This window comes from Pectinophora gossypiella, chromosome 5 (assembly GCF_024362695.1).
Source record: "Pectinophora gossypiella chromosome 5, ilPecGoss1.1, whole genome shotgun sequence".
Classification (NCBI taxonomy): Eukaryota; Metazoa; Arthropoda; class Insecta; order Lepidoptera; family Gelechiidae; genus Pectinophora; species Pectinophora gossypiella.
The window spans coordinates 16,983,662-17,005,784 of NC_065408.1; the positions used below are offsets into that span (position 1 = coordinate 16,983,662).

The 22,123-nt window shown below is 35.6% G+C and overlaps 1 protein-coding gene across 2 annotated transcripts; it reads left to right on the forward strand.

Moving 5' to 3' along the window:
* The first annotated feature begins 1,536 nt into the window (after positions 1-1,536).
* LOC126367203 (netrin receptor UNC5C-like) lies at positions 1,537-18,921 on the forward strand. 2 transcript variants are annotated; one of them, XM_050010626.1, is made up of 10 exons: positions 1,537-1,835; positions 4,206-4,658; positions 11,297-11,475; positions 12,032-12,110; positions 13,839-14,009; positions 15,104-15,262; positions 15,532-15,666; positions 16,187-16,322; positions 17,074-17,189; positions 17,864-18,921. In XM_050010626.1, the coding sequence occupies exons 1-10, from the start codon at positions 1,757-1,759 to the stop codon at positions 18,028-18,030; spliced, it is 1,674 nt and encodes a 557-aa protein (XP_049866583.1). In that variant the 5' UTR covers positions 1,537-1,756; the 3' UTR covers positions 18,031-18,921. The 2 variants fall into 2 exon arrangements, with proteins under 2 accessions (XP_049866583.1, XP_049866584.1); XM_050010627.1 differs by having other exon boundaries at positions 15,104-15,247.
* The last annotated feature ends 3,202 nt before the right edge of the window (positions 18,922-22,123 follow it).

Consider the following 22,123-nt stretch of genomic DNA (forward strand, 5'->3'; position numbering starts at 1 on the left):
ATGCCTCCTCTTTTCCTGCCACAAAATCATGCAATAATTGGAATTGTTGCTATAACAGCGTACCTTCGTAAGAATGTGAAGACCTATACTGATCACCTTTAGTTAGTCTATCTCATTAGCTTAGCTTAGCTTTATTCTGCAAAACATGAAAATATTTACCAAAACTCAAACGAAAAAATGTATTTTCTTCGATATCTATTGATTGCTCAACCTTTTGGCTCATTATACTCGAAAATCTCCAACGGAAAGGCGAGCCAACCCGTCAAATTTGAATTTCCGTACCTCAAATTACGACCGAGACAAAAAATACGACTCTATATTTGTAAGAATGAGATGAAAAATGTTATCCCGAAAATGTGACTCTGCGAGGCTACTTACATATTTTGAACCTTCAAAAGGAATCGGAATAATTTTGAATTGAGAATACGCTTTGCCTGAACGCCTTTTGTGCAATCAATATTCAATGTTGGCAACACTACTTGCTACGTTTGAATTTGGAATCAATCATTTAGAATTTCAAATTCCGAGACGTCCAGTGTGCTAATGTTGGTAATTTGGACGAATAACAAGTAAAAAGGTGAGAATTTGTATTTTCTTAGATGGAACTTCTTTTTCTTTTTATGGTGCACTATCAAATGGCTTGGGCATGATTTATTACATTATAAATTTGTTGTCGTTTGTTATTAATGGATGATCTTTAGATAAAGCGGCGTTAGTAATACCTACAAAACGCAAAAATAAAGAAACATTTTATTTTTTAGAATGAAGTTAAAATTGGAACAAAAGCTTTATGGAAATAATGACTATGAGAAATTTTTTTTCTATTCTATCTAAACTTAAGTACAAATCCAGATCAAGAGTGCTAATATTGATGTAGCGCCATCTGTAATGCAAAAGCAATTATATTTAAGAAAGCTTTGCCCCAGATACAAGTCCTTGTTACTCCATGCCCCTATAATATTCAACCCTGTTGATGCAAAAACTTCTACTCGTAAACTGTAGATGGACGACCGTTGCTTTTGTTACCGCCATCTAGCGGAATCAGACTAAACTACGACGGGAGTTTACAAGCTAAAGACGAGCTTTTACAACGGCTGCAAAAGCTCCTCGCTCTAAGCGTAAAGCTTTGATTCTTGTTGTAACTAAGTGTACAGAGATGGCGTTAGTAGTACTGAATCGTTTAAAGAAATAGTTCGAGCTTCTAGGCTGGTATGACTTTGTAGGAATTCTAAAAATAATTGTATTCATTATGATAACTTGTATCTTCATACGAGGTAATTTCTTTTAATTAGGACATCTTTATGTTATTACGACATCTTTCAGACTTCTATTTTAAATAATTCAATCAAAAACATAATAAAACAGCGACAATTGATCAACGCACATAACTCACTGACTGTAAAGTGTCACAGTGTTCCTATAAACAGCTTTTTAGCGTTTCCCTGTGATGTTTACACATGACTACACCATAAGAATAGGATGCCCCATAACTACGCTATGCAATATACGAGGGGTCATTCAGTATAGCGGGAGCGCTCGAGGCTTCCACACGCGTCCATTCATTCACCCCCATTCATTCATTCTTTAAATCCCACACCACGTGTTACGAATACGAAACGTAACTTGAGAAAAACAATTCTAATTTCAAATAAATTTCTCAATTATCAACTGAATGGTTACTAAATTAATGTCGTTAATGAATGAATGATATTTGTGAGTTTGAATTTGGAATTTATAATTGGAGTTTGTGGCAGTGATGTGTGTGAAAAATTGTAGTGAGATTGTTATTTTGTTGATAATTATGGCAGTTGGATATGGAAGTAATAGTAATAGAGGTAAGATATAAGTATCTTTATTTATCTTTAAATATCTTAAATTAAAGGGAGAAACTGGTAGACCAGTTAACGCATAGACTATACTGTCGGGACTAGAAAGTTGTGGCACAATATTGACTAAACTTTTGTGTGAATCAAATTACTATTATTAGATAATTAAGTAGATGCAACAGCCTCCGTGGTCTAGTGGTTAGAGCGTTTGGCTCACGATCTGGAGGTCCGGGTTCGATTCCCGATGGGGACATTGTAGAAATCACTTTGTGAGACTGTCCTTTGTTTGGTAAGGACTTTTCAGGCTTAAATCACCTGATTGTCCGACAAAGTAAGATGATTCCGTGCTTCGGAGGGCACGTTAAGTCGTTGGTCCCGGCTATTAGCCGTAAAAATACCTCCACCAACCCGCAATTGAAGCAGCGTGGTGGAGTATGCTCCATTATCCCCTTCGGTTGATTGAGGGGAGGCCTGTGCCCAGCAGTGGGACTTATATAGGCTGTTTATGTATGTTATGTAAGTAGATGCAAATTACGACACATCTATCTGTACAAACGAAACTAGTTTTGCATAAAGACTAGTCCAGCCTAAGTCTGGTTTTGTTTATAAGTATTCTACTTTGTGCCTAGCCATTACTTAGTCGGTACTAATACTACATAGCAACATAACATAACAAATACTTTATTGCACAAACAGGAAAAAACAAAATACAAAACAAAAGAGAAATGACTACTACTACTACTTACGTGCCTTACACGCAAGTAACTTGAAACTTACCACTATTCCCCCTTCATCACGCTCCATCAATGAATAGGAACATCCGTTTGAGGATTATATTTCACGATACTGGTTATTATTGTATAATTACATTTTGCATCGGTGAAACAGGATGGGCGGAGAAATAAAATTATACGTACTTGAAACTTACCATTATTCCCTGACTTACGAATTCATTTGTAAGTAAAAATTACTAAAAAAATATTCAAAAAGCCAAAAGGCTGATTCTAAAAACTATAATATAAGAGAAAACTATTCAATACGAATAATTTTAATTAATAATTTTGACTTACGGATTCATTCGAAATTACTTACGAATTAAAAAAATACAATAAGCTCGTAAGAAATTAATCATCATCATCGTCAACCCATTAACGTCCCCACTGCTAGGGCACGGGCCTTCCCTATGGATGGATAGAGAGATCGGGCCTTAAACCATCACGCGGGCCCAGTGCGGATTGATGGTTATTAACGACTGCTAATGCAGCCGGGACCAACGAGAAGAAAACTTTTTTTTTGTGGTCACCCATTCTATGACCGGCCTTTGCAAAAGTTGCTTAACTTCAACAATCGCAGACCGAGCGCGTTTACCGCTGCGCCACTGAGCTCCTCAAGAAATTAATAATTTTGACGAATTAGTTCGTAAGTCAAAATTATTAATTTATTACGAGCTTATTGTTTTTTTTAATTCGTTTTAAAAACTTGATAGATTATCATCTCCGTGTACCTACCCTAAAACTTGACTTAGGGCTCTATGACACTACGACACTATGGTGACGCCACGTCTGTCGTGCTGTATGCAGTTGTATTAAAAGTTACACATTGTCCGTTGCATAACTAATAAAATACGCGTCAACTGCATACTGCTTTGGTAGCGTCACTGTGGTGAAATTACCATGGTGTCTTTGTGAGATATGGCCCTAAGGATCTTGTCCAATATTAACTACTATAGGCAATATGTTGGGAGCGAGTTTGTGGGGTTTTTATTGTATCAACAATAATACATTTACTTACTTACTTATTTAACAGCACTACACTACCTTATAGGTGCTATTAGAAAGAAAGAAAAATGATTTATTCAAATTTTTTGTCATCTTCTTCTGTCGTGTGGATTGTGAAGTGAATTACCAACCTCATTAACTCTGGTGTTATTATGGAGTCGCCAAACGTCCCTGACATGACTCATGTAACGATTATTTACATCAGTAAGTAGTAACCAGGACCGACAACTTAACGCGCCTTCCGAAGCACGGATCATCTTACTTTCGGACACTTAGGTGATCAGCCTGTAATGTGCTAACCAAACTAGGGATCACAAAGTGGTTTTTGTGATATGTCCCTACCGGGAATCGAACTCGGGCCCTCCGAATCGTCAGCCCAACGCTCAAATACTGGACCACAGCGGCCGTTTTGTCATTTATCATTTTTTCTAATCATTTTGTGGTCTATCTTTATCAATCTTCTGTCGACTTGTAATTCTACTTACCCTAACATTACGAATAACAGTTAGTAATTGACAATATATCATCGCAACTTTTCTTTTTTTCTTTTTGGCTTAGTAAGTCGAAAATTTAAATTACGTTACTACCAAACTTGTTTCAGGTGCAGAACACACAACTGAGAAAGAAACTCGGCCAGAATACATCCACCCTGATGACCTCCTATCATTTGACCCTTACCTGTCAGACTTCAAGCCTGTCGAAGCTGAAGACGACTATATACCTCTTCCAGAAAACGATGAAACCATAGACGGACAACCAGTGTTCCTAGCTGAACCCAAAAACTCATACGTGCTTAAGACCAAACCAGCAACTTTATTATGCCGTGCTGCTAATGCCTTGCAAGTTTTCTTCAAATGTAATGATGTAAGGACTGACAAGACTATACAGTTTGAACATGTAGATCCGCAGAATGGAGTAAGAGTTGTAGAAGTGGAACTCAATGTGACAAGAGATGAGGTTGATGAGTATTTTGGAGGGAAATACGGGTGCGAATGCTATGCGTGGAATAGCAAAGGCAAGATACGAAGTCAAGCTGTTTTTGTTGAACTAGCTTGTAAGTATCCGTAGAATAAATGTTATTACTTAGAAGTCACTGCAAAGAGATTTCTGATTCCAATGTGATCTGCTTATTTCGAAAATGTTCCCCAAGAAGTCGAAATAACAAAAAGGTCGTCATACTGTTATTGGAAGCATTATAAAAAATATTTAAAGACAATGCTACTCATATTTTACTAATCATTTGGTACTAATTAACTATACCTACCCATTGATATATTACTCAACTTTGTTAGAATGCATGACGCGTCTATTGACAATAAATGGCAAAATAGGTGATTGATAGCATACATTATAATCATAACTCAATTCATCGAAGGAATTTACGACGTGCCAAATATAAAATTCAAGGCATAATCTTTTACGATTGCACTTAAAATACAAATAGGCACTACATTTCATTAGAAGCAAATAATGACTCTTATATACCCATCCATACATCCTTTCTCAATAAAAAAACAAATTCCTATCGAAGCGGATGTACAAATGATGAATATGTAAATCGTATCATTAGGGAACCGCAAGTTTTTATTATGTATGCGTACAATTTATGTATGGGTTCATTTCATGTATGGGTATGTTGAGTGGATTTCAATTTGCTGCTTTTAAAAGCTTTATCTTTCTTATTTATGGAGGTCGAATAATTGGAAATCTTTATCTAAAATGTAAATTGAAAATGTTGAGGTAGCCGAATTTGATCATAATTTTATTCATCTTTTGAAATGAGTTTCGTTATAACTCTTTCCTAAAACTTGATTTGTTGTTTTTACTACTGTGAACTAAACAAACCTTATTACACCTATTAATAATCTGAAAATATTTGACTCTTAAGTTATATGCTATGCCAAAAACGTAAACCTGCAAAAGTGACTAATCAGGCCATTTGGCCTTTCACTATGTCTGTTTTTTATAATTATTCAAAAATAGCGAACAACTTTTCTATATATTTCTCATAAATTTCACCTTCACACCAAAATGCCAATTCTATCTAACATATTAAAAAAACAACACGATTTTAATAACTAAACGCCGAGTGCTGAAGAATCCACGTGAAACGTCAAGGAAATGAAAAGAAAGCACTCGAAAATAATCGACGGCAGGAAATTAACGAAAATCCTCAGTACGAAGACAAAAATAAAGGAGGAGTGAGGACAATTAACGGTCGCACCCATTGTCCTGAAATAGAAGACCCACGCCGAGGGAGTGATTCAGAAATGATAGAAAAAGAAGCCAACTTTAATTTTACTGTGACTACTTATTTTCTTATCTCCAAATTATTTGGTAGGCGTTGAGCTAAATATAGAAGTTGAGCGGCACAAAAATGTATTGCTTTAACACATAACATTTTTAGGGATTTTCTTAAAAATCCAATCCAACCACGTAGTGGATATAATAAGAAAACAAACAAAGAATTAAAATCCTTAGATGCAATTTACATAGAAGGTAGATACAATATTGAAACTGCGGTGACGAGGACTATTACAGAAAAAAGTTTGCTAATTACCTATTAAACATTGTACTAAAATTGCCAAAGATTCTTATACGAAGTTCCCCTTTTTACTTAAATAAATAAATATACAGGGTATTAGTGACATCGTAACGAATACTAAGGGGGATGATTCAGACCATGATTCTGAGTTCATATCAAGTAGAATTTCCTGTCAGAAAATTTATGAAAATTTTGGCGTTTTTTTCAAATTAATTTCACTTCTATAATTTTTTGACGGAAAATTCCACTTGATTTCAACTCAGAATCATGACCTTAATCATCCCTCAAAGTTTACGATGTCACTAACACCCGGTATAGATAGCAACATTGCTAGTAGATTAACGCACATACGTAGAGCATAAATCTGAACATTTGTATCGATCCAAACCAGTTGGGTCCCCTCTATGGATTCGGTTTCATTATTGTAACTGTATCAAATATCGTGACTAAGAGTTCCTGAGTGGCAGGATTCCCGTTGGCCAAGGTTCCAATCCAGTTTACTGGTCGATGAATATTGTTATTATAACGTACTGGCTTTTGTATGGCTGCCGTCTTTTATACGCTCGAATACCTTCTTAAACTCATAGCCGTAATCCCTAATAGGGTGGGCAGATCCACAAGTAATCAGAACACTAGACGCCTTCTATATTTTGTATTTGCTCCCAATCTTGCTAGGTAATCTGGGGAACAGAAAATACAAGGTATTACACATTTTGCCTTCTCTCGGGGACCAGGTGGTGTAATGGTTAACACGCTCGTCCCGGCTTAAAAAGAGCTGCGGGTCCAGGTTTCGTCCGAGTCAGATTTCTTTTCATTTTAGTCATCATTTACAAGGCTAGGCGTGTTAGATTATCATTCTTAAGGTGATGCATTTCAGTCAGCTAGGTAACGCTGCGTCAGCAGATGGCGTTACTTCTGCAGTTTTCGTATTTTTTTCCATTTATTCGTTTAGTGTTGAGTTCTGACCCAGTGAAATGTTAGGTGGCGAAATCTTACATACATTATCTTTAAGTTAAGCTACAATTTTAAAGTATTTACTGCAGATATCATATTAAAACATTGCATCAAAAGTTGGTGTCATTTCAATTTGTGTACAAACACGAAGCTGTCACACACACATGCGAACTAGGTTAGCTATTAAAAGAGATGCATAATTTGAAGTCTACTTCTAACTTCTAAATGGCGCATTTGGTAAAGCAGTCGCCGCCATTCTTAAGTTTCACGGTTCAAACCCAAGTGCATGTTTTAATTGTTTTTACTTTATGTATTTTTTTTTACAATTGAATTTGGCGAACCCGTCTATTTGTTACGGAATTTTCAAAAAGTATCACTTTTACCAATAATAATTATAATTATACAATAATGTACTTTGCACTAAAGTACCTTCCGTAATTTCCGTATTTTTTATTTTGTAAAATTCTAACAGGCATTAATCGCATCAGTGAACATGCGGCTAACTAAAAAACTACTGAACCGATTTTCATACGGTTTTCACCAATGAGTAGAGTGATTCATGGGCGTGCTTTAGGGTATATAATTTATACAAGTATTTTTTTTTGTATAAAATGGTTCAAAAATGATGATGAATGTCAAACATAATTATCGTTACAAATATAGCCGACTTGGAGCTTTCGGCGAAAACGCTGCCTGAGCCCATTGAGATATAACAAAACAATGTATGATTGAATTGTTCCTTTTTTGTAGGTCTACCGAAAAGTCCACAATATGTCATAATAATTATATTGTGTATAAAGAATTGTGTATATGTATTGTATGATTTTACAAATAACGATCACAGTACAGTAATAATAAGGTAGATTTTTCCTAAATTGCGTCGGTTCAAACTTTGACGCATCGCGTTTGAAAGATGTAATAGCGCTTCAGGACGTCCCGCAAGCACGGCGCTGATGTCGCAGTATCCGCATATAATTATTATGACTTGTCATTTAGTTCCAATAAAATCCGCGGGACTTCATACGTATGTCAGTGACAGCTGGTTATAGCATGCGGGACACTTAGCAGCTAATCGAATTCTATGTTGTTTTCGCGCCCAATCCAGACGACTTGCAGCGCATTTCTGGACTTATATTTGCGCGTGGTGTTTATTATTAGGTTAGTTAGTTCAGGTTAGGACGTCTTTTTTAACGAGGACGTTAAAAAAAGACGAGGCTGGGACGTATTGAAGTAGTATTTCCATATATACGCGGCCTGAAATGGGCTGTTTCGGGGACCTGAACTGGTTGCTGTCGAACTTATTATCACGTTTTCTTGATTAAAATTCATAAATAAGTCAAATAGAAAAAAGATTTTCGTTAGTTTTAGATCTGTCATGATGTCTGTGATGTTTGTTTATTATACATAAGAATTTCAAAATTTATCTTATTTTTTTTTCCCAAAGGGCAAGGCAAAGGGAACTATGCCCATACAGCCATGTCTTGTGTTTTTTTTTCTTGATGATGATTAATGAAATGATGAAACCTAAGCCCCCACACAGACTCCTACTCCGAACCCCAAACGAAGTAAGCGGCTTGTTGGCGCAACAAGCCGCTTACTTTGTTTACACGGGGTACGGGGTACACTTTGTTTATTGAATATTCCGATTTAATAATACTATCGGGAATGTTTTCCGACTAACTTAATGTGATCATTAACCACAAAATACCACTTCGTATTGATTATTTAGATTATTCAATGAAGAAAGCAACCTTCCCATTCCCGGTCCCACCAAAAAGTCCGCGGCAAAGAGAATATAAATAAATCTGTATGTTGGATGGAAAAACAATTAATTATAAATGACTACTATTTAGGCCGGCAAATGCAACAACTTTTTTTTTGATTTGGTTTTCCCCGAAGGGTAAGGCAAAATGAACTATGCCCATACAGCCATTTCATTTTATGTATTGATTTTTTATTATAATATATGTCCTCTTTTAAAACACGGTACTTACCCATTATTTAAAATGTTTAAATAATATGCGTTTCTCAGATTGTAGTATTTTTAGTTTTTATTTATTCATACAAAATCTCTTTATAAATTGTCACTGACATTCTAATTACACTTGTCAAGTAGTCAAAGCCTTTAGAGAAAAAAAACTATCACGCACACAAACTAACATTGACACCACTACACGCTCAGCAAATACACTGTAATCTGCACCACTACAAATGTAGAATTGATCAAAATTGAGGGTCTGAAATATGGTACTTCTCGTATTCGGATCCAAAATTTTTGTTAGTTTGCGAAAATAATACACCAAAATATTACTATTTATCGGTTTTATAACAATATTCCTCTATCCGTTTTCCTGTAGCACTGCATCAACTTTTGTATGGAAAACGAATCACCTTAAGTAACATGACACTTTTGCTTTCCGCTTCGACTACCTTTTTAAGCTAATCGCTATCGATGCATCTATCACATATAGTCAAACAATGTGTCTTATCTTTCCATCTATATGCCTTATACTCTTTGTATTAAAACTGCTTCCATTTATAACTATCGTAACTAGATGAGGGTCTTCACGCATCAACGGTTCTCGAAGGGTCTGTCGCTGTGTATTATTTAAACTGACGACATTTAGTTTTGTCGCTGTGGCATGTATCTTTCGAAAATAAAACAACAGAGGTAAATTATTTTGGATGGTTGAGAAAAATTCCTTAGTGATCTGAAAGGAACGGGAGTTTGACAAAAAAATGATAAGTAATTAAATAATCATCATTATCATCAGCCCATTAACGTCCCCACTGTTGGGGCACGGGCCTTCCCTATGGATGGATAGGGAGATCGGGCCTTAAACCATCACGCGGGCCTAGTGAGGATTGATGGTTATTAACGACTGCTAACGCAACCGGGACCAAAGGCTTAACGTGCCTTCCGAAGCACGGAGGAGCTCGAGATGATTTTTTTCTTTTTTTTAGTAATTAATAGCATTCGTTAATGATTCTGTTATCGTAAATGAGAGTGATAAGTTGCAAAATAACACGCTCGTAATCCGTATTAGGATAGACAGATAAATTTAGTATTAACGTCCTAATATCAATATAATGAACCTTATAGCGACATTGGTATTAAGCCGTAAATTAGTGAGAACGAGCAAAAGAGTATCCTAGTTTTTTTTTACCACTTGCTCGAGAAGGAATAAAAGTATCTGCCTAAAGAAACAAAACAAATTCATAAAGAAAGTTCCAAACGAACATACATCAACAATAAAGGTGAACTAACGAAAGTAAAGAATAGATCTAAACCAACCATAAAGTACAAGCCAAGCTTTAAACCCAACGAACCGTTGCAAGTAACACTTGAACACAATAAATTGCATCCCCACCGTACAGAAAAATGGTAATTTTAATGAGTGCACCCCAAACGCCTCGTTATTTGGAGGAAGCGTTTCCGCTCGTTAATTCGAACTTGCCATTTGATAAATGCTTACCATCGGTGGTTAGGGTGTCATGTTGAAACTGGTTGGGAGTAGGGGAGAACATGTATTTTCATCTATGTGTAGATGTATTACACTAGATATTCAGGTGTATTAGACTAGATATGTGTAACTCGGAAGATGAATAGCGATGTTCGTTTACATTGTTCTTGCCTATAATTTCATGTTTCTTACAGCACTGAAAGTAAGTTTATCAAAATATACTATCACAATTGAGAAAACCCTATTCAACATCGTTTCATTGCAGTTTCAAATAATCTTCGACATCTCCGTAAAATTAACCTTATCATAACTCCGTTTTTAGACGATTTACCATGAAATAGATATTTTATAATTGCCAATAACATAACTAACCTAGCTTAGATCTAGCCTACTGTTAGTCCAAAAATAAGTGATTAGATACATTATTGTTATAGATACCTACTACTATAATTAATGTTATCAACAATTTAAGATATGTGATTTCTTGCAAATCTGCTATAGATTTCAACACTTCACTTCAAGTGTTCAAAATTTGTAAAAAGTTTTTTTTATAGAATTCAAGTTAATGTAATTGGGGCACATATACAAAAAATAATTTAAGACTTGCATTTTATAACTTTACAATATGTGTACTGTTGGTATACCTATCTAAATAAATAAAAAAATAAAAAAGTTAAGATATTACACTATTTAGAAAACAACACGTTGATAAACTATTTACCCCCACAGATATAAAGAAGCAATTCAGTCAGCAGCCCCAATCGGCGACTGTGGAAGCAGGCAGGAGCGTCAGCCTAAGATGTTCCCCTCCCCCTGCCGTACCCCCCGCTACCCTCAAGTGGACGAGAAACGGAGTCACTATCGAACCTAGTGACGAAGTCTTGGTACTGCCCAAAGTGGGGCTACAAGTAAGTGCTGGAACATTTGACTAGAGTATAGTTAAAGTGGAGATGGCAAATCAAAGAAATGTAGGAAAGCCACCAGTGAGATGGATTAATGTAGGTACTCTTAACATTTTCAAGGATAGTACGTCTATAGCCGATGCCCCGATATCAAAATGTCAATCACAAATTAATAAAAGATCAGTGACCCGTGGTCATTGTCTTTGAAAGTGTTAAATTTAAGTAGAATGACTGAATGAAGATTAATATGAGATAGAATTAGAAAACATAAACTCGAATATATCTTTATTCAGTTGGTTATACCAGGAATGAAATAAAAAATAAATAAAAGAAGAAGTATATGAAGTATAAAGCTATGAAAATTTTCTCCGGAAGAAGAAAATATATTTGTTTGTTCAAATTGAGGAGGTAGTGTGTCTAAACTCACGTTTTCTATATAAGTAATAAACACAGCTAACATACATATACACACAGCACACACACACATACAAAAGCAGCTAACACAACACGCACACACACAGGTAAGAAAAATAATTTAACTAATGAAATTTGTGGTGTTCAGGATATGGCCAACTACACATGCGTAGCTGAGAACATTGCAGGAAGACGGGAATCTGATGTTGCTGTTCTATCCGTCTATGGTAAGTTAATATTTAAGCTTGAGAGCGAGACAAAAAACAACTCAAACAAACTGCCCATTCAATGTATCATATTGGCAAATCGTACTAAAGAGATAAGATAAGCCAACGAAACGTACCTACTCGTAATAATAAAAAATAATAAAAAAGTTTATGTGTGGTTGTGTTTTGCGTGTGTTGGTTTACCTACATAAACTGACACCCGTAATTCTTAACCATCAAGTAGCAACTCTCAATATTGATGTCCCATGTCCTTCTAAAGCATCTAATGAAGGGGGATCTCCCCCTTTCATTGAAATGTAAGCTCGTCGACATGTGTATCCTGCTGATCCTAACCTACGGTGCCAAAATATGGTCACTGACAGCATGTCCAAAGTCCAAGCTCAAGGTCTGCCAAAGAGAAATGGAACGCAGTGTCCTAGGCGTCAAACAAATCGACCGTGTGCGAAACACTACACTGCGCTCCAAAACGGGTATCACTGATGTAGGGAAAACGTCCGCCAAACTGAAGTGGGACTGGGCCGGACACGTTTGTCGGATGCATCCGGAGCGATGGGCACGGGTCGTTACTCACTGGATACCTCAGGGCGGGCATAGATGTGCGTAATTGGCCGGAGATCGCGCAAAGTCGAGAGGAGTGGAAAAGTCAAGGGGAGGGGAGGGTTGCCCAGCAGTGGGATTGAACAGGCTATATAAGATAAGATGTCCTTCTATAGTGTTAGCTGTGTGGTAGATGACAAACTTTATCAACCCTAACTCAAAAAGTAGTAACCGGGAGCATTTTCTTTACGTACCTTCTGAAGCATGAATCATTTTACTTTCGGACAATGCGGCGATCAGCCTGTAACGTTCTAATCGAACTAGGAATCACAAAGTGATTATTGTGATACAACTCCACCGGGATTAGAACCTAGGATTTCCGGATCATCAGCCCAACGCTCGACCAGTGGACTACAATGGTATTATTACACAATATGACAAACTGTGTACTGATAGCCTATTAGGTCATCGCCTGAAATAGCCAATCAATTATTGATCGATGTTGTTCTGGAAATAAGCATTTGACGTCTTTTCTAAGTTAACATAAATTAAATTATCGTTTAATTGACACCTATTTAAATATTAAATAAATTTAATTTAAAAAAATACCAAAAAGATTCTTTATAAAAAGAGTTTGCACAAGTGTTTAGAAGAAGTTTTATTTGCATTTTATCATAAAAACACGAATTACTTGAATCGGAATATAAATTGGTAATTTCTACCCCACAGTTCCTCTATCACATATTATTATGTTGTCCAAATTAATTGTTCGTCTCAAACCTGGCACCTTAGTGAACTGTCATAAAATATTATATTGTTCATTTTCTTGTTGTCATTATACGATCGTTCAAACGTTCAACTTATTACTACTATAGTTAGTTACGTTGAGTCAATAAGTAATATTTGCCTTTCTTAGTGCTCTGTACCTGTACCTTATGTGTGATTAGTTTTTTTTTAATTTCAATTCAAAAACAAGACCGAATGAAACCTTTTTATTGACCCTATGTTATCTACCGCTTATGGTCTATGTGGTTACCTCTTAATACACAGGCATTTAATTATTATCTTGGGATCATCATCTCCCTGCCGATATCTTGTCTTTTTCACAGGGTTCGCTTACCTGACAAGATTTGACATTATTATCTTATGATGCCTAAAAAATATACAAGTGATAGAGAATATTCCCAACAGTGAATGGGGGTTGGTCGCCGTGGTCGCCATGGTTACCATGCCGATGTGGTACTGAAAGCAGAGGGAAAAGACGAACCAGATCCTGTACAGAGCCTGCCCCAGCTAACGGTGGCGCGCCTTGCAGAGGACAATCTGCGCAGACTGATGGAGAGTGCCTTAGCTGTCAGAATGGTAACTATATAATAATTTAATGCACACAGGATAAACACTAAACACAATTTTATAGTGAGAATAATTTTATAGCCCGTGGATCTTGAAGAGAAGTAAAGTAACTTACGGAAGGCAGCATCATCATCATCATCAATTTAAGAGCCACGCTCTTGTCGGTGCAGCATTTTCCATGCTACTTTTTAGGGAAAAATAGGGCAGTGGTTTCCCTCTTGCCTTCCGCTCCGCAGTACTCTGTCTGATGCAAGTGGGATGGTGCCCAGAGTAGTCTATTACAAAACCATACTAGGACTCCTGTCCTCCGCCTCAAAAGTCCTCTTAGGGAAGGCAGATGGATAGATAAATAATTTATTAAGTACTCTAAATTAGTTTTAGTAAAGTGATGGGTAGAAGGAAAAACAACGGAGTCATGTTTTTATAATGTAAAATACAGAAACTATTTATTATTTTGCTTTTGGTATAAAAATGACCACAAGGGAATCCAAATTCAAAAATTTCTTTATTCAGTAGGTAACATAGTTACACTTTGAATCGTCAATTTTACACAACGAACGTCTCATCCGCCTAAAACTACTGCAGCTTCTCACAACCTGTATAGCCGGGGAAAAGAAGCTGCAAGAAAAACCTCAAACCTCAAACAAACGAGCACTCTTCCATGACTTTTAGCGTTAGACATTTCTTAGCTTTGCTGATTGGTATCAATAAACAAGCACCATTACGCTACTGCAGAAGAATCTGTCAAATTTTTAAAATTAATTTAATAGTTTTGATCTTTTCAAATGATTTGACTAATTTGATCCAATAACGCCGGGAATTTGGATGGAGTTATTTCCTAAATTGCTTTATGGTGATGCATTATATTAATCTTAATTTGATTCTGTGATTTGGTCGAACAACTTAACTTGCTTGGGAGGTTAGGAGTCTAACATCTTTATTTAAATACATTCATTGAAACAATATTTTTTATTTTATCATGTCCCCACGCTATAGGTACGTTATAGTACAGGATGTTAGTACTATCGCCTTTTAGGTACTTATAGACAATCCATCATATAGAAAGGACGTAAGTAGATAAATGTTTTTCATTGATCTATTAGGTAATTCCTGGTCTCCGTGGGGTGCATGGTCATCGTGCAGTATAGATTGTTTGAGGATCCGTAGAAGACAGTGTACAGGCAGCTGTTCTGGAGCCACCTTTGAACATGCTCCGTGTGTTGATGGCATGTGCTCTTCTGGGATGAGTAAGTCAAAATTTTGTAAGTGTTATGAATCTTTTGCACCATATGACCCATTTTAAAATTTTCGTATATCTTCGAAGCAATGAAAATAGCAAAGAATGAAATCCGATGCCTTGTGAATCCATAAGTGCTTAAGCGGTAGCTCTCCATCGTTCTATAATGCACAAAATGTTTCACAATACGCGAATTTTACAGCAACCCGTGTCAATTTTAGAGCTTTATCGCTTTTCAGAATAGTTTGATTAAATTCGTTTTTAATTTCCCCGTGTGGTTTCTCTTCACTTTAGATATAAACAGAGATGATACAACTCTCTACGTTGGTGTGGGCATCACAGTGGTAATGTTGATCGCTGGAGCTGTCATTCTGTTCGTCTGGTTCAAGTACAGAAACGGAAGACCTGGATACAGTTCTGCTAGAATTGGTAAGTTAACTATGTAATATGGCTACAGAAGATAAGAAAAAACTTAACCTAGCAAATTTTCTTTTCTATTTCGTAATTTCTTGGAAATCTTTTTTTTGCCTTTTTTTTGAAAATAATAAATTTAGCTTCACAATTTTACTTTTACTTTTAAGTTTTTGGAAAATATATATTTTTACCCTTTTCATTATAACTTTTGTTTGGTTTAGTGGGTTTTGTTGAATAGAAAAAAAAATATAATTAATTTATATATGCTCAATTGGACTGTAATTTACTCAAATGAAGTATTTTTTTCAAGGTTTATGAAACCAACTTTAATCGTACATTTTAATGGGTTGAAACATTTTAGTACATTTAGTAATGATGTATTTCAGTCTAGATATATATATATAGCAAATAACATTTATTGATATTTTTATTGATTCATTTATTTTATCATTGCGAGACGCGATCTCCTACCTATAATGGGCTTCAGCGTCGAAATGTATGATTTTCATGTTATATTTGTACAACATTAACACAGGTATACCAAAGACATATCCAGGCACAGGGACAGCAAGAAGTAAAGGGAACGTAGCGCCAGACCTTACAAGAACTTGCAACGAATACTGGATGCAGGGCCCTGATAATCATTATGACTTGCCACATGTTAGAGATAGGTAAGTTACTTCACAGTGTTATTCTAGTAAATAAAGATCTGAAGAAAGGTATATTTGAATAGTAAACATTTATGGTAAGGAACATTTGTGGTAAGATACAAGTACTGAAGAAGTTATGAATGAGGATGTTTTTGATTTATTTACAGTAACTATAAAAGCCATATTATTTACTTTTATATCTACTCGTACGTCATTGTTCACGTGTGATGATTTTTTGACTGTTCAGTTTATAACAGACTCAACACCTTCTTTTATTGTGTGGGTTATGAGATGAATTACCAACCTTATCAACCCTGTTGTCACGGTTACTATTGAGCCACCAAAAGCCCCTGACATGACTCATGTAAGACTCTGTACTTACATCAGTAAATAGCAACCGGGACCAACGGCTTAACGTGCCTTCCGAAGCACGGATTCGGACGGCACTTTCGGATAATCAGGTAATCAGCCTGTAATATTCTAACCGAAATAGGGATCACAAAGTGATTTTTGTGATATGTCCGGGATTCGAACCCGGGGATCCGGATCGTGAGTCCAACGCTCAACCACTGGACCATTTCGGAAGGCATGTTACGCTGTTGGTGCCGTTTCGACTTATTGATTTAAGTACGTTGGCTCAATAATAAGCCTAACATCAGGGTTTATGAAGTTGTTCATCCACCCTTGCTATAGAGGATTTACATACGTAATTACACTTCTAGTAGGTATTAAAACTTGTGCAGTATTCAAACTTGATTTCATTCTTTCCTAGTTACTCATCACCATTTGGCAACAGAAGTAGACAACAGTCATCGATTGGAAGTAATCACTATGAGATGAAACCATACAGTCCATCTGGTGATTCCGCGTCCAGTTGCTATACTAATTGTAAGTATCACTGTACGAACATTCATTATTATCCCTACACTCTCCTATAATTCTGACAAATTATATACCTTCTTCATTGTCCTCATTTGCGTTAGTGTTATCGCCACGTTCTTAATTGTCCAAATTATAATAATTTTTAAACGGGTCTTTCATTAGATGTAGTGTTTTAAATGCCTTCATGTATTCGTAATGGATGTGTTAAAACTGTGAATTAATGATTCATGAATGTGAACTATCGTTTGTTTGTTCGTATGCCTTAATAGTTGTGTCTAGCTCTTTGAAAATGTGAATGACGAATATCGACGTCAGCTACATTGATTTTGATTCAAAATTCAAATATATACATATTCGATTTTTTATGGAAATGATATAATTTAGTTCTTACAATGAGAATCAATTCGCATCTTACGAGAAATTAAATCAAATCACATCTCGTGTTAAAACTATTGCAGAAGATAATAATTTAAATTATACCCATCAGTATTTGTTATAATATGACATTAAAAACGGTTTTTGGTTGTCTCAAATAAATACCTACAGTAACATAGTACAGTAATAAAATGCACTTGGGATGTTAATACAGTAATAAAATACACTTAGGACGTGAATAAACAAATTAAAAACATTTCCTACCTTAAAAACTTCATTGTAATATTTTTTTATGTATATTTTAGCAAGGACGATGACGTCACGGTCCAGTGAGTGTTCGTCATCGCAACTAGCAGAGTTGGTGACAGCTTCGCCGTCGCCTATGTCCAAAGTGGACGTCGCAGTCACTTTGCCACCAGGTTCTTTGGACAGCAGCTATAGAGACAAAATTTGTTTGACTATTGTTAAATAGTTCTCATCTAAGTTATAATACTTTGTTTTTAATTAAATTAATGACGTCTTGTTTTCGTTTTTTGAGGACGGTTCTAGAAAATCGAATGAGTTCTTTTTTCGAAACGTTTTTAAGACTAATAATGTTAAATTGCATTCTATTATTAAAGACTGGTTAGGCATGATTTTGGAAGCGATTGTACATTGTTTTTAAATGTATAAAATTCGGCAGGGTTGGAATAATTTCAAAATAAAAAATCTATTGTAACTTGCCAGAAAGCGCCTTACGTTATTGCTTTGTCCGGCCAAGTTATGCATCAAGCAAATAAGACATAATTTACGTGGTGAAGTATATATCTAGATTCTGGTTTTACAGCCAAGAAAAATACGATGATGTGTCTATATCTGTTTCTACATCAGTTACTCATTCAGTTTTACTTTTTTTATTCCTAGAACTAGTAATGGCCAGTTTTAGGGTTGTAGTTCACTTATTGAGTCCGAACATCACACAGTTGAAACAGTCACACGATCTTACATTCTTAGATCGAGATTAATGACTAATCCTCACCCATTTTAAGCTTGCAATTGGAAGATTCAGTCACTTGGCCTACATAAAATAATTTGTTCAATTGCTGTTACTTCGTCATCGTATTTACAACCACAATTTTGTTAGTTTTTATTCATTTACTATTGAAGATGATTCACACATGATCATTGATATGTATAAGGTTACTTCTAAGGTCAATTTCTATGTCACTGCCTATATCAGCTAAGACTGAATGTTCATCTTTGTCAGTTCACCATATACTCAATTGCATTTAATATTAACTAGTATTTATTTTAGTTCTCCTATGACTACTGTTTGTTATTACTTATCATATAAGATCAACGATGTAAATATTGTAATTAATAAACTGTGATATTTTATTAACATTAAAATTGTGTATAGAAACTTCTGGATTTGAAATTTTCTTAAAAAAATTATCAGCTAGTGCAGCGTTTTTGAGTCACTTGATACTCTATAGTTGATTAAGAGAAGATTTATACTTATAAGTGGGTAGTAAACAGTCTGTTGAACACAAATTAATATACCCATTTAAACATACATTCGCTTTTCGACTTTTCGCTATCTGCCGTCATTTGTTTTTTCAACTCGTTATAATCTGAGACCCTTCAAGGCTAGAGTGAATAGGCATTTGCTAGGTAAGTGTAATCCACCCTTGGTCTTACCTTACTTACCATCAAGGGAGATATTATTTAAAAAATAGAGTCGTAAGCAACCACAATATAATACAATTTGCAGTCACATTTAGTAGGAACTCTCGCGATATATCCAATGACAAAACCAAAAAGAGAACATCACAAGATAATAATTCTCAAGCAATCTACGAAGCAGTGTAACACAACGAGTTCTTTGTAACTGTAAAAGTTGGAATTTTCAAAAAGGAAAAAATAACGGAAATGACTTTGTGAGTTACAAAGTGTCCCATAATAACAGCATAAATGTCTCACCGAAGAACGTTCATAGTTATTTCTGAACAGGTCATTAGTCAACTGAAAGTAAAACGGGTACAAAGACATAAAACTAAACACATTTGTCACTTAGCTAGCACTAATTGGCACATTTTAACCTTTGAGATAATTGCAGGAACTATTGCGGATAGTGAGGGGCTCAGCAAATAAGTTCGTAAGTACATATATAGACCATAATGAAATATGGTACAATCAGAATAGTAAAAACAAAACTGCAGACTGTTTATCTATTTTTATCTGAAATCAGAAATTATTTTACAATTTATTTGATTATGTAACAAAAATTTGACATAAAAGAGAATTCATTAAATTCGGGTACACGATTAATAGTTTCGATGAAAATAGCTCATGGTTTGATGCTTACATTCATAATTCGTGAAAATAAGATAAAGAATTTGATTTTTACTGTGTCACATTAAATTATTGTAGAAGTACGTGACGAATCTGGGGGCACAATAGTGCCCCCGCCAAGACGAGCAAAGCGGAGTGGAAGGGAAGGTAAATATTAATAATAGGTAGGTACTTACTTATTTGAATTTTGAGAAAGTACCTAAACCCTAAAAATAAACTATATTATTTCCTTGTAATAATTATCTGAACATTATTTTAAGTTACTCTGATTGTGATCGTGTACAAAAATGTTCTGTCAAACTACTTAATGATAGAATTAATTTAAAACTAACCCTTACGCAAGCCACCCTAAAAGTGTTATCTTTTAGAGTTTATGACATTCCTTTAGTAACTGCAAATATTATCAAAAATATAAAAAAAATCGTTAACTAGGTAATATTCATTCGACTTTTTGGGTTTGAATTAATATTTTGACCATAGATAATTGATATCATTTTGATTAGTCATAATATATGTAGGTTTTCAGGTTTCCCCTATTGGGACTTAAACATACCTGATGAAGGGAGGGTATGTACTTTACACCTCTGCCTACCCTTTGGGGATACAGACGTGATGTTACAGACGTCACTTAACCAACGTAGTTACAGTCGTATGACCGAATGTTCTTTTAAAATCCAAACGCCCTGTTTAACCTCTGTGGTTTAACGGCATCATTCAAACCATGTATTTAGTTTAAGGATATAATGAAAAAAAAAAAACTATCGCGTCCGAAAATCGCGGCCTTCGTAGTTATTGTGTCTCAAGATTTCACGAGTGACGTCATACCACCTATCTAAGAATATGAAACAGGCCATAATGATCCTAGCCTTTTGTTTCTAATTCAGTTCATATTGAACACAAATAGATCTGTTCACTAGCAAATATTATTGTCTTTGCGTGTGCGTCATACCAAATCCTTTGAATAATAAATGAACGAATTGGGAGATTATTTTAGGAAGAATTTTCTTCCTCCATTCGGTTCTTTATTAGGGTGTTGCCACATTGAGGCAATTCATTTTAAAAACCAATATTGCTATTTCACATAATGTCGACATTGTGCACTTGCTTTTCGCAAATATGACATAGCAATTTATTTTTAACATGAATTATTGCTTCAATGTGGCTCTTTTAGACCCCCTGATTGCACTCTCGTTCGAAGCTTCATCTTAAACTATAGGAGCCCATAAAGAAGTAAGCAAGCGTTAATTGAAAAGTTTCACCGTATCTTAAGCGTTTGGATCATCGCGGGTAATTTACGCCACAACTTGCTTCGGTGATTTATTATGTTTCACAACTTGTATATAAACCTTAAACATGAAGCTTAAATCTTGAGGGGAGAATTTTATGCGGTTGGTAGGAGCTCACGATGCGGAGGCCCCGGGTTCAAATCCCGGTGGAGACATATCACTAAAATTACTTTGTGATCCCTAGTTTGGTTAGGAAATTACAGGATAATCACCTGATCGTCCGAAAGTAAGATGATCCGTGCTTCGGAAGGCACGTTAAGCCGTTGGTCCCGGTGACTTCTTACTGATGTAAGTATGTACTCGATACATTGGGTCATGTCAAGGGTTTTTGGCGGCTCAATAATAACCCTGACTCCAGGGTTGATGAGGTTGGTAATCCACCACACAACCCACACGATAGAAGAACACTCGAAGTGGAAACCAGCCCAACACTGGTTAGGTCGCATACCTTTGTAACCTATTTCTCGGGAGTGTAGGTAGGGTTTCCTCGCGATGTATTCCTTCAAACTTAAACTGATTATTATGTCGAATGTACAAATACTACGCCTTACTGAAAAGTTACAAGGAAACAATAAAGTATGGCTTATTTACATTTACAAGGCTGCGACATATGGATAAAATATTAACAGTATTATATATTTTTTTAATGATTCCGTGATTCGAAAGGCACGTTAAGCCATTGGTCCCGGTTATTAGCCGTAAAAACACTTCCACCTAACTACTTTGAAAACTAATATGTAAGGAAATATTTACTTACTTTATGACACATTAAAATCACGCCCGTAAACCCTAATGGGGTGAGCAGAGTCAGCTTACAGCCACTATTGATACAGCCAGCTTATGTCCTATGATAGATATGATGAATATCATGGCGACAAGGGACCAGCCTATTGCCCTTAATAATTGTCCATCAAGTTAGAAAGGACATAATCCCTCTGTCGGATT